General features: G+C 58.0%; 1 protein-coding gene across 2 annotated transcripts in view; it reads right to left on the bottom strand.

Annotated features, from left to right (window-relative positions):
• The window catches only part of adamts6 (ADAM metallopeptidase with thrombospondin type 1 motif, 6), a 480,737-nt gene that overhangs the window by 376,755 nt on the left and 89,403 nt on the right, over positions 1 to 14,579 (bottom strand). For both annotated transcript variants that reach the window (XM_072496932.1, XM_072496933.1), the window contains one exon: positions 1,539 to 1,756. In XM_072496932.1, coding sequence (XP_072353033.1) covers positions 1,539 to 1,756 — 218 coding nt within the window. The remainder of the gene's footprint in view (positions 1 to 1,538; positions 1,757 to 14,579) is intronic.

Here is a 14,579-nt window from a genome sequence, read left to right as displayed (position 1 = left end):
TCAGGCAAGTTATTTTATTTCCCTTGTGAAGCCAAGGCCTGAATTTTAGCATGGCCCTCAGCACCCGGACGTTGAGGTGAAAAGTGGGTCCTGAGCCCGCACCTGTCGACAGCAGGATCACCTTGGCAATTTCACCACAGGTGGCCTCCTAATTAACCACCTGTCGGACTGCCGTCCAATTAAGGGTGGTGGGCGGACTTCTGAAGCTGCCAATCCAATCAAAAGGTAGGCAGTTGTGAAGCCTCAACAGTGCCGCTGAAGCATACAGGAGGCTTCAAGAGTTAGACCAGGCACATAATAAAATAAACCGGCTGAGGATCAGAGAGGAAACCCCTCTTGGGAGATTGTTGGGGCCCCAAGGCCTGCCTTGAAGTGGACAGTACCTACGTATCCGATCCCCCTACTGAAAAGGTGTCCTGGTGGTGGGACTGCGTCTGGCAGCCATCCCAGCGGCCTCCCAGCCACCATCCAGAGGTTGGTAGAATTGTGCCCCTGGAGCACTTCTCTGGGACTCCCAGTGGATAATTAGGTCTCTTGTGCACTGGGTTTCCCACTCACAAAACCCCCTTGAAATTCCCTTCTTATAACTTACCTTCTCTGTAATAACCTGGTAAGAAGTCTTACAACACCAGGTTAAAGTCCAACAGGTTTGTTTCGAATCACTAGCTTTCGGAGCGCTGCTCCTTCCTCAGGTGAAGGAGCGCTGCTCACCTGAGGAAGGAGCAGCGCTCCAAAAGCTAGTGATTCGAAACAAACCTGTTGGACTTTAACCTGGTGTTGTAAGACTTCTTACTGTGCTCACCCCAGTCCAACGCCGGCATCTCCACTTCATGTAATAACCGGCACAGGACACACGGGGTGGGGTTGATTGTTTTCCCCGTTTGGCCCGAGGAGTATGAGCTCCCCTGCTAACTATGAGGCTTCCTTCTCAATGGCAAGTCTCCCATTGGTGCTAAGCCAATGACCTGCCACTCAAACTTCCATTCCCCTGTCTGCTGGCTAGCTGGTGCCTTCTGCCCATTTCAGGCAGGCAGCATGTAGTTGGGACCCTCACACACTTGAATCATGCTCCAAGCTGAAAATTCCCCTTGAATGTTCCTGCCTAGCTCATTTTAGTGAGAATAGTCTTAGAATTACATTATGCAATAAAAGATACAAATTCTTAATGTGAAACTCCACTCTTCTATTTTAGTGAAGGTGCTCATTCATATTGGATAGGTTAATACCTTCGCTAAAATAGCAGGGAGAAGAAAACAAGAAAATAGATTCAACTACAATAAAAGGGGGGGGTTAGGGAATGAGGAGGGATGGGGAGATAGTTTAGTTTAGCTTAGGCAGGATCAGCGAGAGAAGATGGAGGGACTTGGGAATTGTGTGTGTTGTTGGTTGGGGGGGATGTTACGTCCTGAATTATGTTTACATTTGTATTTGTATCTTTTGTTGTTAGAAAACCATAAATGCCTGAATAAAACGTTTGTTAAAAAGAAGTAAATTCAACAGATGTTTATCATTTTAAAATACAAAGGGATAAAACTTACAATATTCATTACAGATAAGATATAATGTTCGATATCCTTACGACCATGATATCCCACCATCATTTTGTCTGCCACTACAAGAGTTTCCACAAAGCGCTCGAGGCTTACTGATCTCTTTTGTCGATGGGGATTGGTTGCAGTTTTGTTATCTGGCAATGAGGTTGGAAAAACTGTGGGATCATGTAACCACCAAGGCTTTCTTCTTTCTGGGCGGTCCTCTAGAAGTGAAGATAATCAATCATGTTAATTAGGTTAGTCATTCAGCATCTTATAATCCAGCTACTTTCAAACGTGGAGTTTCACCTTCATGAATTAAAGCAATCCTTAATTAAAGGGCAGGAAAACATTGTGAGAACATCTTTCGTCAAATTCAATGGAAAAATAACCGACTCAAGATGTCTTCATGCCCATTTTGTTACAAACAATGAAACCCTCAAGTGGGTGTCCCTTTTAGTTATACTGCTCAAGTGGCATCACAGATCTGGGCCATGCCTTTACACCCTGAACCAGCTTCAATTTCAGTCTGGCTTGAAAGCTGCTCAACATCTGGCCAGAAGAGCCAATTCCCCACATTTCCTTCTTTGTACATTTGACCTTCTGCTTTATACAGTAGACACCGACTAAACTAGCAAGGGTTTGAAATGTAAAAAGGAGAAATAGTTGCAGAAAGGTTGTTTATCATGTTTAGGGTAGGTAAAAATATGTAGCACAAAAACACATTTAATCTTAGAACATCCCAAAGTGCTTTTACAACCAATTCATAATTTTCTGAAGTGTATTTACTTTGCGTTTTTTGCAATGCCGAAGAGTCTGGCTTTTGTGTTCCAAAACACAAAACCTGGGAACACAGTGTCCTGGCAAGCAGGCTGTTTCACTTTCAATCTGCTGTTTAAAAGCACATCATGATTATGGGTCAACGGACTAAAATAATAAAATGAAAGAAATGGAAACAAAGGAAATAAACAGGAAGGACTCTTACGCCCTCTAAACTATATCAGTCCCTTAAATCCTGTAGCAGGAACACATTTTTCTGATCCTTCAATAGACAAGTTTGCAATATTTCTGATATTTGGAGTTTGTGCAAATATATTAAGAGGGGGTTTATCCCAGGCATTACAAGTCGTTTTATGCATTCAGGCCCCAGGAATTAGGAAGAGTTCTTTTGGGGATTCTATGGTGCAAACAGGGAGGAAGGGAGATATGAACTGCAGAATCACAGAATAGTTACAGCACAGTTAGCTCTTTCGAAGGGTCGGTGCAGGCTGGATTGGTTGAATGGCCTCATTCTGCAGTCAGGATTCTATCCAATTAAGAGGAGGCCATTCAGCCCATCATGTATGCAATGGTTCTCCAAAGCACCAATTACCGAGCGCCACTCCCTGACTTTCTTCCCATAGCCTTGGGCATTCTTCATTTTAAAATATTAATCCTATTTCTTCCTAAATATCTAAATTGACCCCTCCTCCACCAACTTCTCAGGCAGCACAGTCCAGATCCCAACCACTTGCTCCGTGAAAATATTTCTTCTCATGTCTTCATTACGTCTGTTGCCATTTAGCTTAATGCCATGCCATCTTGCTCTCAATTATTCCACCAATGGGAACAGTTTCTCCCTATATGTCCAGACCTCAATATCACAGAATCAGAAATCACAGAATCACAGAATAATAGTGCAAAAGAGGCTCTTCGGCCCATCGAGTCTGCACCGACACATGAAAGACATCTGCCTGAACACCTAATCCCATTTGCCAACAGAATCACTGTTGTCAGGGGAAACAACAACTTTATTCTGTATGAAAAGAGAGTTGATTGGCTGGCAAGTGGACTTTGATTAGTAGAGGCATTACCATGGAAAACGCACCGGTTGGTGGTGGGGCCAGAGCGGGCCTCAGAACATGAGATGCCTTCAGGTTTGGGACACCCTCCCCTCTGGGACCTTGGCGTTCTGGGCCTCCCACTCCCCTGCCCTATCCTTAATGCCACAATCATCCCTTCCCAACTCCTCAGGGAATCCCTATCCTCCTGACCCCGGACACCAAGGACTTACCTTTCCAATGGACCCAGACTTAGTTCCAAGCAGAGGGCTGCATTTCTGCTTCTGGCCAGTGCAGCACTATGGCTGGCGGAGTTGGAGAGCTGTCCGCCAATCTGATTGGCGAACAGCGCTCATGGGCGGGACTTCCTTCCAAGGGTGGATGGAAGGCCCACCCACTGCCAATCAATGCTCAAGTGAGCGGTAAATAGCAGTGAGCTTCCAAGAATCGGCGGTAGCAGCAATCACTTGATATCCTTAAAATGCAACCCCAAGAATATTTAATACCCAGTCCTGACCTTCTTTGAGGCAGGTCTATGTTATAGCCACAACATCATGGGCACAATTCTCTGATTGGAAGACTAAGGGCTGGATTCTCCGATTGCCAACGCCAAAATCGCATTCGGCGATCGGTTGGAGAATCCATTTTTACACTGGAATCGGGGGTGGCCCCGTTTTTCTGATACTCCGCCCACTCAAAAACAGCGTACTCAAGGAGTACGCCGCACGCCGTCAGGACGGCCTCAGGATGGCAACTGAGGCCCTCCCCGATGCTCCGCCTCCGATGGGCCGAGTCCCCGACGGCAAGGGGCGCGTGTGCTCACAACTTTCGTGGACCTCGCTTGGCGGCTGCGGACTGTGTCCAGCGGCGCCACAGTCGGGGGGGGGGGAGAAGATGTTCCGCTGGCAGGGGAGGCTTCGACGGGGGCTGGGGGAACCAGGGGTGGTGAGGGGGGCCACAGGGGGCCAGCTTTTGCCAGGCCGGGTCTGCGCACGGCTGGCATCATGTTGTACGGCGCAGCCACCGCAGGCTGCCGCGGCAACGGACCCAGCCATTCTGCTGCTGTATCCGCAGGTAAAGCCAGGGGCTTTACGCAGCGCGGCTGCAAGCCCCCCACCGGGCGGAGCATCAGTGCAGGGGCGCCGCCGACTTTATGATCGAAGACCAGATGGATCCTACGGACATAGCCGCAGAATCGGAGAATCCAGCCCTATGTTCTCCCGTCGGAGCTGAATTGCACCTAATTTGCGCTCCCAAGCAATTCCCAATCCTCAGGCATGCAAATTTACGCATGACAAGGATTGCAAGGGATTCTCGAAGGAATCCCGCTCTCTGGCTGCCATTGTGAGCGGGCAGCACGATAGCAAGGTCCCACTGCTGGACCTCCCTCCCCTGCAACACAATTCAGCCCTAATCTTGGATTTCTGGGTCCAGACCACTCCCCCCCCCCCCCCCACCCCAAGTACAGGGGTACAGAATTAAGTGTTTTCTAATCACCTCCCTTCACAGTTGAATAATTTTGAAGTGGTCAGCTGGAAATTGACAACACTTAATTCTGTTTGAAGTGGTGCAGGAGCTGTCAATCAAGGCGTAATGTTTATAAACATTACAGTTAGAGCACTTCAGAGTTACTCAACCTTGAAGAAAAATGCATGGAGCAATGCTGGCAGCTGGGTGTGTGTAGATGCTGTCAATCACAGCCAAATAAAATCAATATCAAAGAGAAATTAATGTATGCCTTGCAGCACCAAGGGAATGATCCATTCTCATCCTCTTCCTGAGCTTTCCAAAATCACAGGTGTCAGCCTTCAGCCAATTGGATTTGTTCTATGTTATACATAGATGCATAGACGATAGGAGCAGGAGGAGGCCTTTTGGCCCTTCGGCCTGCTCCACGATTTATCACGATCATGGCTGATCATCCAACTCAATAGCCTAATCCTGCTTTCTCCCCATAGCCTTTGATCCCATTCTCCCCAAGTACTATATCTAGCCGTCTTTTGAATATATTCGATGTTTTAGCATCAACTACTTCCTGTGGTAATGAATTCCACAGGCTCACCACTCTTGGGTGAAGAAATGTCTCCTCATCTCTGTCCAAAATGGTTTACCCTGAATCCTCAGATTGTGACCCCTGGGGCGAAATTCTCAGTTATCGGCGCAAAATCCGCCGATCGGCGCAAAAAACGGCGCAAATCCGACTTGCGTCACGTCGGAGAAATGGGTCGAAAGTCTCCGGCCCAAAATGGGCTAGCAGCGACGTAACGGGATCCGCGCTTGCGCAGTGGTTCACGCCGTGCAGCGTCATACGCGCTGCACGGCGTGACGGCTCATAAGGCCACGCTGCTCCCCCCCACCCGACCGGAACACCCGACTGGATGGCCGGCCGCCGCTCAGCCCCGAGGTTCCAGTCACGGGATGTGGAGGCGCTCCTGGACGCAGTGGAGCAGAGGAGGGATGCCCTGTATCCCGGGCACGGCCGCAGAGTTGCCCCACGCCACAGCCGGCGTCTGTGGAGGGAAGTGGCAGAGGCCGTCACCGCTGTGGCCCTGACACCACGGACAGGCACCCAGTGCCACAAGAAGGTGAACGACCTCGCCAGAGCAGGCAGGGTGAGCCTCCCCCATATCCCCCCCCCATATCCCCCTCCCCCATATCCCCCTCCCCCATATCCCCCCTCCCCCATGTCCCCCATATCCCCCCTCCCCCATATCCCCCCTCCCCCATATCCCCCATATCCCCCCTCCCCATATCACCCATGTCCCCAAGTGAATCCAGCCCTAACCTTAACCTCTGCAATGCACGCGCAACCGATGGCGTGCATTCATATACCTGCCTAACAGTGTTGCCTTTTACCCCTGCCACCACCCCCACCCACCCCCTCCCCCACAGGAGAAGCGCGCACACAACAATAGATGGCATGTGAGGGCTGGAGGAGGCCCCGCTGATGAGAGGCCACTGACCGAACACCAGGAAAGGGCCCTGGAACTGGCTGGCGGACCTGAGGACCGGGAGATTGCTGATGCAGAGGTCGGGGGCCCACGAGCAAGTGAGCCACCAACAGCCCGTCCCCATATCCCCCCTCCCCTATATCCGCCTCCCCCATATCACCTGATCACTGCCTGCGTGTCTAACCATGCATGCTTCATTGTGTATCGCAGGACCAAACGTCCAGGCACCCATCCCCGCAGATGCAGACCGCCCGCAGGATGCCCCTCGGAGGCCACGGGAGACAGAGAGACCCGGACCCTCCAGCATGCGACGCCCGCAGGATGCCCCTCGGAGGCCACGGGAGACAGAGAGACCCGGACCCTCCAGCATGCGACGCCCGCAGGATGCCCCTCGGAGGCCACGGGAGACAGTGAGACCCGGACCCTCCAGCATGCGACGCCCACAGGATGCCCCTCGCACACCACGGGAGACGGAGAGACCTGGAGCAACAGGGAGACGACACCCCCGTCACGTGCGGGAACGACCACCCAGCGACGAGGGGGGCAGCCACAGGCCCCCGTCACATCCGAGCCAGGACACCACTACCCAGGACACCACTACCCAGGACACCACTACCCAGGACACCACTACCCGGGACAGCACTGCCCAGGACACCCCTACCCGGGACAGCACTACCCAGGAAGACGAAATACCGGACAGTGACTCAGAGTGGATGGGTGGAGACGAACCCCACCCCAAAGTGCCATGGACTCAGAGTGGGACGAAGAGCACGACACAACGCCACTGCTGTCACCAACACCCTCCACCATCGCAGAAACATTCACCTCGGTTGGGCACTTTAGTGATGAGGCGTCTGGTACACTCACTGGTGCGCACAACACAGCCGTCCCGGTACAGCAGGTGGAGGTAGGAGCAGCAGAGGGGCCGGGCGGTCGGAGGGCAGCCCAGCCCAAGCGAACTTCTGCCGCCCGGATGGATCCCGAGTTCCTAGAGTTTCCACACCCACACATAGATCTGATGCAACCACCGAACTGGAGACGAGCGAAGAGGGTGACGGCCGGCTTGCGGCGGCTGCAGTCGCAGGTGGAGGAGTCCACCCGCGTCCAGGAGCTGGAAGTGGTGCCGGTCATGCGTGCCACCCAGGCCGACACCACACGGGTGGCGTCCGCGGTGGAGGCACTGGGTGCGACGGTGTCAGGCATGGGGAACGGTTTGCGAGGCCTGGGGCTTTCCGTGCAGGAGGCGTCTGTGGCCCAGGACATGGCTGCCCTTTCACAGGAGGCCATGAGCCAGTGCCAGCGCCAGATGGCAGAGGCGCTCAACACCATAGCCCAGTGTCAGCAGGCCATGGCCCAGTCTCTGCAGGCCATGGCCCAGTCTCTGCAGGCCATCGCTGAGGGCATCGGCGCCAGTGGCCATGTGCGAGCCGGCGTCGCACTGTCACAGACAGGGTTTGCCAACCCCCTGGGCTCCATGGCTGCAAACCTGCAGACCCCTGTCGATACCAGCACGGGCCTCAAGGACTGGCAGCGCCAGATGTCGGGGGGGGCGTCGGATGGCCAGTCCGTTCGCATCCCCCACCCATGTAGAGGCCTGGGGGCCATCGGGCCCCCGAGGGAGGAGGAGGTGGTGTGGTCCGTCCCGGCTCCGTCTGTAGGGGAGGTCCGGGAACACCGCGACACCTCGGACTCCCCCCCTTCCGTCCCAGGTGCATCGGGTGGGCAACGGGCAGGACAGGCTGGCAGCTCGCCATCCCAGTCGCCCGGGCCGCAGCCTGGCCCATCTAGGCCAGGACGCCCCAGGAAACGGCCGCCAAAGGGATCCAGTGTCAGAGGGCAGGAATCACAGGAGTCCACCTCCAGTTCTGCTGTACCGTCTGGGGAACCACGTAGACGTAGTCAAAGGGCCCGTAAGGCCAAACAATTAGACACTGAGTAAGTTGGCACGGGTGCAGGGCACAGATGAGTTTTAGGGGCTAGGGCACGTGCATGAACTCCTTTGGTTATTAAAGTCAATGTTACACCTACAGAAGCTGCCTTTGTGCTCTGTCCAAAGCGTGCGGGGGTGTCATGTACGTTGAGCGCAAGTGTGTGTGTGAAGGGTGGTCTTACCTCAGCCCCAGGTGAGTCTGCCCCGTTCCCCCCGGGCAGAGGACGGGACCGTGCGCTGCAGTGTCACAGCCGCATGCAGGGATGGTCCGGGTGGATGGTGGTACTGTGGCCATGGGTCAGACATAGTCCAACGATGTGGAGCCAGGAGCTCACCGCAGGGAGGGTTGTCATCATCCTCCATGGCCTGCAATAGACACGCGTCCACCCGCAACTGTGTGAGCCCGGCCGTTGTGCCTCAGGTGGATCGGCAATGGGGGGGGGGGTGCATGCGGGTGGGGTGGGTGGGGAGGGGAGTGAGGGTGCTGGGTGGGTGGATGGGTGGGGGGTGTGGGTGGTCGGCTGTTGCCATGGTGTGCGGTCTGTGGCCATACTACCCGATTCCCACGCCCATCAAGTCAGTGAAGCGGGCGTCTATCAGTCTGTCCCGTGCCCGCTGGGCCAGCCGGTAACGGTGGACAGCCACCCGCCTGTGTCTACCCCGTCTGCCCTGACCATTACCCCCATCCCCCTCATCTGGGGAGGACTGCGCCACTTCCTGCTGCTCCTCCACTCCGCCCTCCTCTGCCTGCGGCACATCGCCCCTCTGCTGGGCTATGTTGTGCAGGACGCAGCACACCACAATGATTCGGCCGACCCTATCTGACCGATACTGGAGGGCGCCCCCAGAGAGGTCCAGGCACCTGAAACGCATCTTCAGCACGCCAAAGCACCTCTCTATCACTCCCCTTGTCGCTACATGGGCATCATTGTAGCAGTTCTCCGCCTCATTGCATGGCCTCCGTATAGGCGTCATCAGCCACGATCGCAATGGGTAGCCCCTGTCGCCCAGCAACCAGCCCCTCAGCCGGGGATGGCGTCCCTCGTACATGCTGGGGATGGATGACCTCGACAACACGTATGAGTCGTGTACACTGCCTGGGTAACGGGCGCAGACTTGCAGGATCATCATGCGGTGGTCGCAGACCACCTGTATGTTCATCAAATAGGTCCCCTTCCTATTGGTGAACACGGCCCTGTTATCTGCAGGTGGCCGCACGGCGACGTGCATCCCATCAATCGCGCCCTGGACCATGGGGAACCCAGCCACGGCAGCGAAGCCCACGGCCCGGGCATCTTGGCTGGCCCGGTCCACAGGGAAGCGGATGTAGCGGTGCGCTATGGCATATAGGGCATCTGTCACTGCCCGGATGCACCGATGTCTGCGATAGGCCGGACAGGTCCCCACTCGGTGCCTGGAATGACCCGTTGCGTAAAAGTTCAGGGCCACCGTAACCTTGACGGACAGGTGGCAGATGTGTGTCACGGTTACCCGCCTCATCCGGAGTCTCCTCCTGCATTCCCGGTCCGTGAGGTCCTGGTATGACTGCCGGGGCCAGTACACATGGGGCGCCCTCGGGTGCCTCCGTTGCCGTGGGGCCGCGACGTCGTCCTCCCCCTCCTCGTCCTGTCGGTCAGGTGTCCCTCCAGCCTGGGCAGCTGCCGCCTGCCCCTCTGCGGCAGCCTGCGCCGCCTCTCTGGCACGCTCCTCCTCATCCTCCTCCTCCGCATCCAGGGCAACATGGACATTAGCGGCTGCCGCCACGGCGGCCAACATCGCTGGCTGATCGGAAAACATGACGGCCTGGTGGGGGGGGGGGGGGGGGAACGACGACATGTCATCATTGCCCATATCCACTCCTTCCCCCCAGCCAGGTGGCATGGACCGCATGGGTCCAACTGTTGGAGGCTGGCACCTGGCCAGGTAGACCAACTCACTTGCCCTGGCACCCCCCCCTCCCCGGCACAGACCCCCCCCATCCCCCTCCCCGGCACGGACCCCCCATCCCCCTCCCCGGCACGGACCCCCCCCCAACCTCCTCCCCGGCACGGACCCCCCCATCCCCCTCCCCGGCACGGACCCCAACCTCCTCCCCGGCACGGACCCCCCATCCCCCTCCCCGGCACGGACCCCCCCCCCAACCTCCTCCGCGGCACGGACCCCCCTCCCCGGCACAGACCCCCCCCCAACCTCCTCCCCGGCATGGACACCCCATCCCCCTCCCCAGCACGGACCCCCCCAACCTCCTCCCCGGCACGTACCCCCCCAACCTCCTCCCCGGCACGGACCCCCCCATCCCCCTACCCAGCACGGACCCCAACCTCCTCCCTGGCACGGACCCCCCATCCCCCTCCCCGGCCCGGACCCCCCATCCCCCTCCCCGGCACGGACCCCAACCTCCTCCCCGGCACGGACCCCCCCCATCCCCCTCCCCGGCACGGTCCCCAACCTCCTCCCCGGCACGGACCCCCCTCCCGGCACTCCCCCGGAGCCCAGCCCACTCTAACCACCTCCCCCCGCCGCACACACACACACACACAAGCCGAGACACACCTCTCCCCACACATTCAGACTGCGGCCACGCCATTTCCTGCCCAGAGCCAACCCCCCAGGCCGTCACTCACCTCCACGCTGGTCGGCGTGAGCCTGGAGCACAGGTTCACGCCGATGAAAAGGAGGTTTGATTTACGTCGACGTGACCCCCCCATCCCCCTCCCAGGCACGGACCCCCCATCCCCCTCCCCGGCACGGACCCCCCCAACCTCCTCCCCGGCACGGACCCCAACTTCCTCCCTGGCACGGACCCCCCATCCCCCTCCTCGGCCCGGACCCCCCATCCCCCTCCCCGGCCCGGACCCCCCATCCCCCTCCCCGGCACGGACCCCAACCTCCTCCCCAGCACGGACCCCCCCATCCCCCTCCCCAGCACGGACCCCAACCTCCTCCCTGGCACGGACCCCCCCCCATCCCCCTCCCCGGCACGGACCCCCCCAACCTCCTCCCCGGCACGGACCCCCCCCATCCCCCTTCCCGGCACGGACCCCAACCTCCTCCCCGGCACGGACCCCCCATCCCCCTCCCCGGCACGGACCCCCCTCCCGGCACTCCCCCGGAGCCCAGCCCACTCTAACCACCCCCCCCCCGCCGCACACACACACACACAACCCGAGACACACCTCTCCTCACGCATTCAGACTGCGGACAAGCCATCGCCTGCCCAGAGCCAACCCCCCAGGCCGTCACTCACCTCCACGCTGGTCGGCGTGAGCCTGGAGCACAGGTTCACGCCGATGAAAAGGAGGTTTGATTTACGTCGACGTGAACCCCCATCCCCCTCCTCGGCACGGACCCCCCATCCCCCTCCCCGGCACGGACCCCCCCAACCTCCTCCGCGGCACGGACCCCCCTCCCCGGCACAGACCCCCCCCAACCTCCTCCCCGGCACGGACACCCCATCCCCCTCCCCAGCACGGACCCCCCCAACCTCCTCCCCGGCACGGACCCCCCCATCCCCCTCCCCGGCACGGACCCCAACCTCCTCCCTGGCACGGACCCCCCATCCCCCTCCCCGGCCCGGACCCCCCATCCCCCTCCCCGGCATGGACCCCAACCTCCTCCCCGGCACGGACCCCCCCATCCCCCTCCCCGGCACGGACCCCAACCTCCTCCCCGGCACGGACCCCCCCATCCCCCTCCCAGGCACGGACCCCGCCTCCTCCCCGGCACGGACCCCCCCATCCACCTCCCCGGCACGGACCCCCCCACCCCCCTCCCCGGCACGGACCCCAACATCCTCCCTGGCACGGACCCCCCCCCATCCCCCTCCCCGGCACGGACCCCCCCCAACCTCCTCCCCGGCACGGACCCCCCCCATCCCCCTCCCCGGCACGGACCCCAACCTCCTCCCCGGCACGGACCCCCCATCCCCCTCCCCGACACGGACCCCCCAACCTCCTCCCCGGCACGGACCCCCCCAGCCCCCTCCCCGGCACGGACCCCAACCACCTCCCTGGCACGGACCCCCCATCCCCCTCCCCGGCCCGGACCCCCCATCCCCCTCCCCGGCACGGACCCCAACCTCCTCCCCGGCACGGACCCCCCCATCCCCCTCCCCGGCACGTACCCCAACCTCCTCCCTGGCACGGACCCCCCCCATCCCCCTCCCCGGCACGGACCCCCCCAACCTCCTCCCCGGCACGGACCCCCCCCCATCCCCCTCCCCGGCACGGACCCCAACCTCCTCCCCGGCACGGACCCCCAATCCCCCTCCCGGCACGGACCCCCCCAACCTCCTCCCCGGCACGGACCCCCCCATCCCCCTACCCAGCACGGACCCCAACCTCCTCCCTGGCACGGACCCCCCATCCCCCTCCCCGGCCCGGACCCCCCATCCCCCTCCCCGGCACGGACCCCAACCTCCTCCCCGGCACGGACCCCCCCATCCCCCTCCCCGGCACGGTCCCCAACCTCCTCCCCGGCACGGACCCCCCCCATTCCCCTCCCCGGCACGGACCCCCCTCCCGGCACTCCCCCGGAGCCCAGCCCACTCTAACCACCTCCCCCCGCCGCACACACACACACACAACCCGAGACACACCTCTCCCCACACATTCAGACTGCGGCCACGCCAACGCCTGCCCAGCGGCCAACCCCCCAGGCCGTCGCCCACCTCCACGCTGGTCGGCGTGAACCTGGAGCACAGGTTCACGCCGATGAAAAGGAGGTTTGATTTACGTCGACGTGAACGGTCATCACGTCGACGGGACTTCGGCCCATCCGAAGGGAGAATATCGGCAGGCCGAAAATCGGCTGCCTTGCGCAGACCCGTGCCATTCTTCGACGTCAGCGGCGCCATTAATGCCCCGCCGACTTTTCTCCCTTCGGAGACTTCGGCAACCGGCGGGGGCGGGATTCACGGCGGCCAACGGCCATTCTCTGACCCGCTGGGGGTTCGGAGAATGACGCCCCTGGTTCTGGATACACCCATCATTGGTAACATCTTCCCTGCATCTACCCTGTCTAGTCCTGTTAGAATTTTATAAGTCTCTAGGAGATCCCCCCCTCATTCTTCTGAACCCCAGCGAGAATAATCCCAACCTAGTCAATCTCTCCTCATAGTCCCACCATCCCTAGAATCAGACTGGTAAACCTTCGCTGCACTCCCTCGAGAGCAAGAACATCCTTCCTCAGCAAAGGAGACAAAAACTGCACACAATATTCTAGGTGTGGCCTCACCAAGGCCCTGTATAATTGCAGCAACACATCCCTGCCTCTGTACTCAAAACCTCTCGTAATGAAGGCCAACATACCATTAGCCTTCTTTACCGCCTGCTACACCTGCAAGGTTACCTTCAATGACAGGTGCACAAGGACACCCAGGTCCCGCTGCACACTTCCCTCTCCCAATTTACAACCGTTCAGGTAGTAATCTGCCTTCCTGTTTTTGCTTCCAAAGTGAATAAACTCACACTTTTCCAAATTATACTGCATCTGCCATTGATTTGCCCACTTGCCCAACATGTTCAGGTCATGCTGTAGGATCCCTGCATCCTCGTCACAGTTCACCCTCCCACCCAACTTGGTATCATCTGCAAACTTTGAGATGTTACATTTTGTTCCCTCATCCAAATCATTGATATATATTGTGAATAGTTGGGGTCCCAGCACCGATCTCTGTGGCACCCCACTAGTTACTGCCTGCCAATTTGAAAAGGATCCATTAATTCCTACTCTTTGTTTCCTCTCTGCCAACCAGTTTTCCATCCACCTCAATACACTTCCCCCAATCCATGCACTTTCATTTTGCACAATAATCTCTTATGCGGGACATTGTCAAGCGCCTTCTGAAAGGCCAAATATACCACATCGACTGGCTCCTCCTTGTCAACTATACTGGTTATATCTTCAAAGAATTCCAAGATTTGTCAAGCATGATTTCCCCTTCATAAATCCATGCTGACTCTGACTGATCCTGCCATTGCTTTCTAAATGTTCCGCTATAAAGTCCTTGACAATGGATTCAAAAATTTTCCCCACTACTGGTGTTAGGCTTACTGGTCTATAATTCCCTGTTTTCTCTCTACCTCCCTTTTTGAATATTGGAGTGACATAAGCTACCCTAAAATTCTGCAGGGACTGTTCCAGAGTCTATAGAATCCCGGAAGATGACCACCAATGCATCCATGATTTTCAGTGCCACCTCCTTAAGCACTCTGGAATGCAGATTCTCAGGCCCTGGGGATTTATCTGCCTTCAATCCGACCAATTTTCCCAGCACCATTTCTCTACTAAAGTTGATCTCCCTCAGTTCTTCCCTCTCACCAAACCTTTCATTCTCCAGCATTTC

This window comes from Scyliorhinus torazame, chromosome 3 (genome assembly GCF_047496885.1).
Source record: "Scyliorhinus torazame isolate Kashiwa2021f chromosome 3, sScyTor2.1, whole genome shotgun sequence".
NCBI classification, from domain to species: domain Eukaryota; kingdom Metazoa; phylum Chordata; class Chondrichthyes; order Carcharhiniformes; family Scyliorhinidae; genus Scyliorhinus; species Scyliorhinus torazame.
Note: the sequence above shows the minus strand (reverse complement) of the source record. Positions and strands in the feature narration are given on the sequence as shown.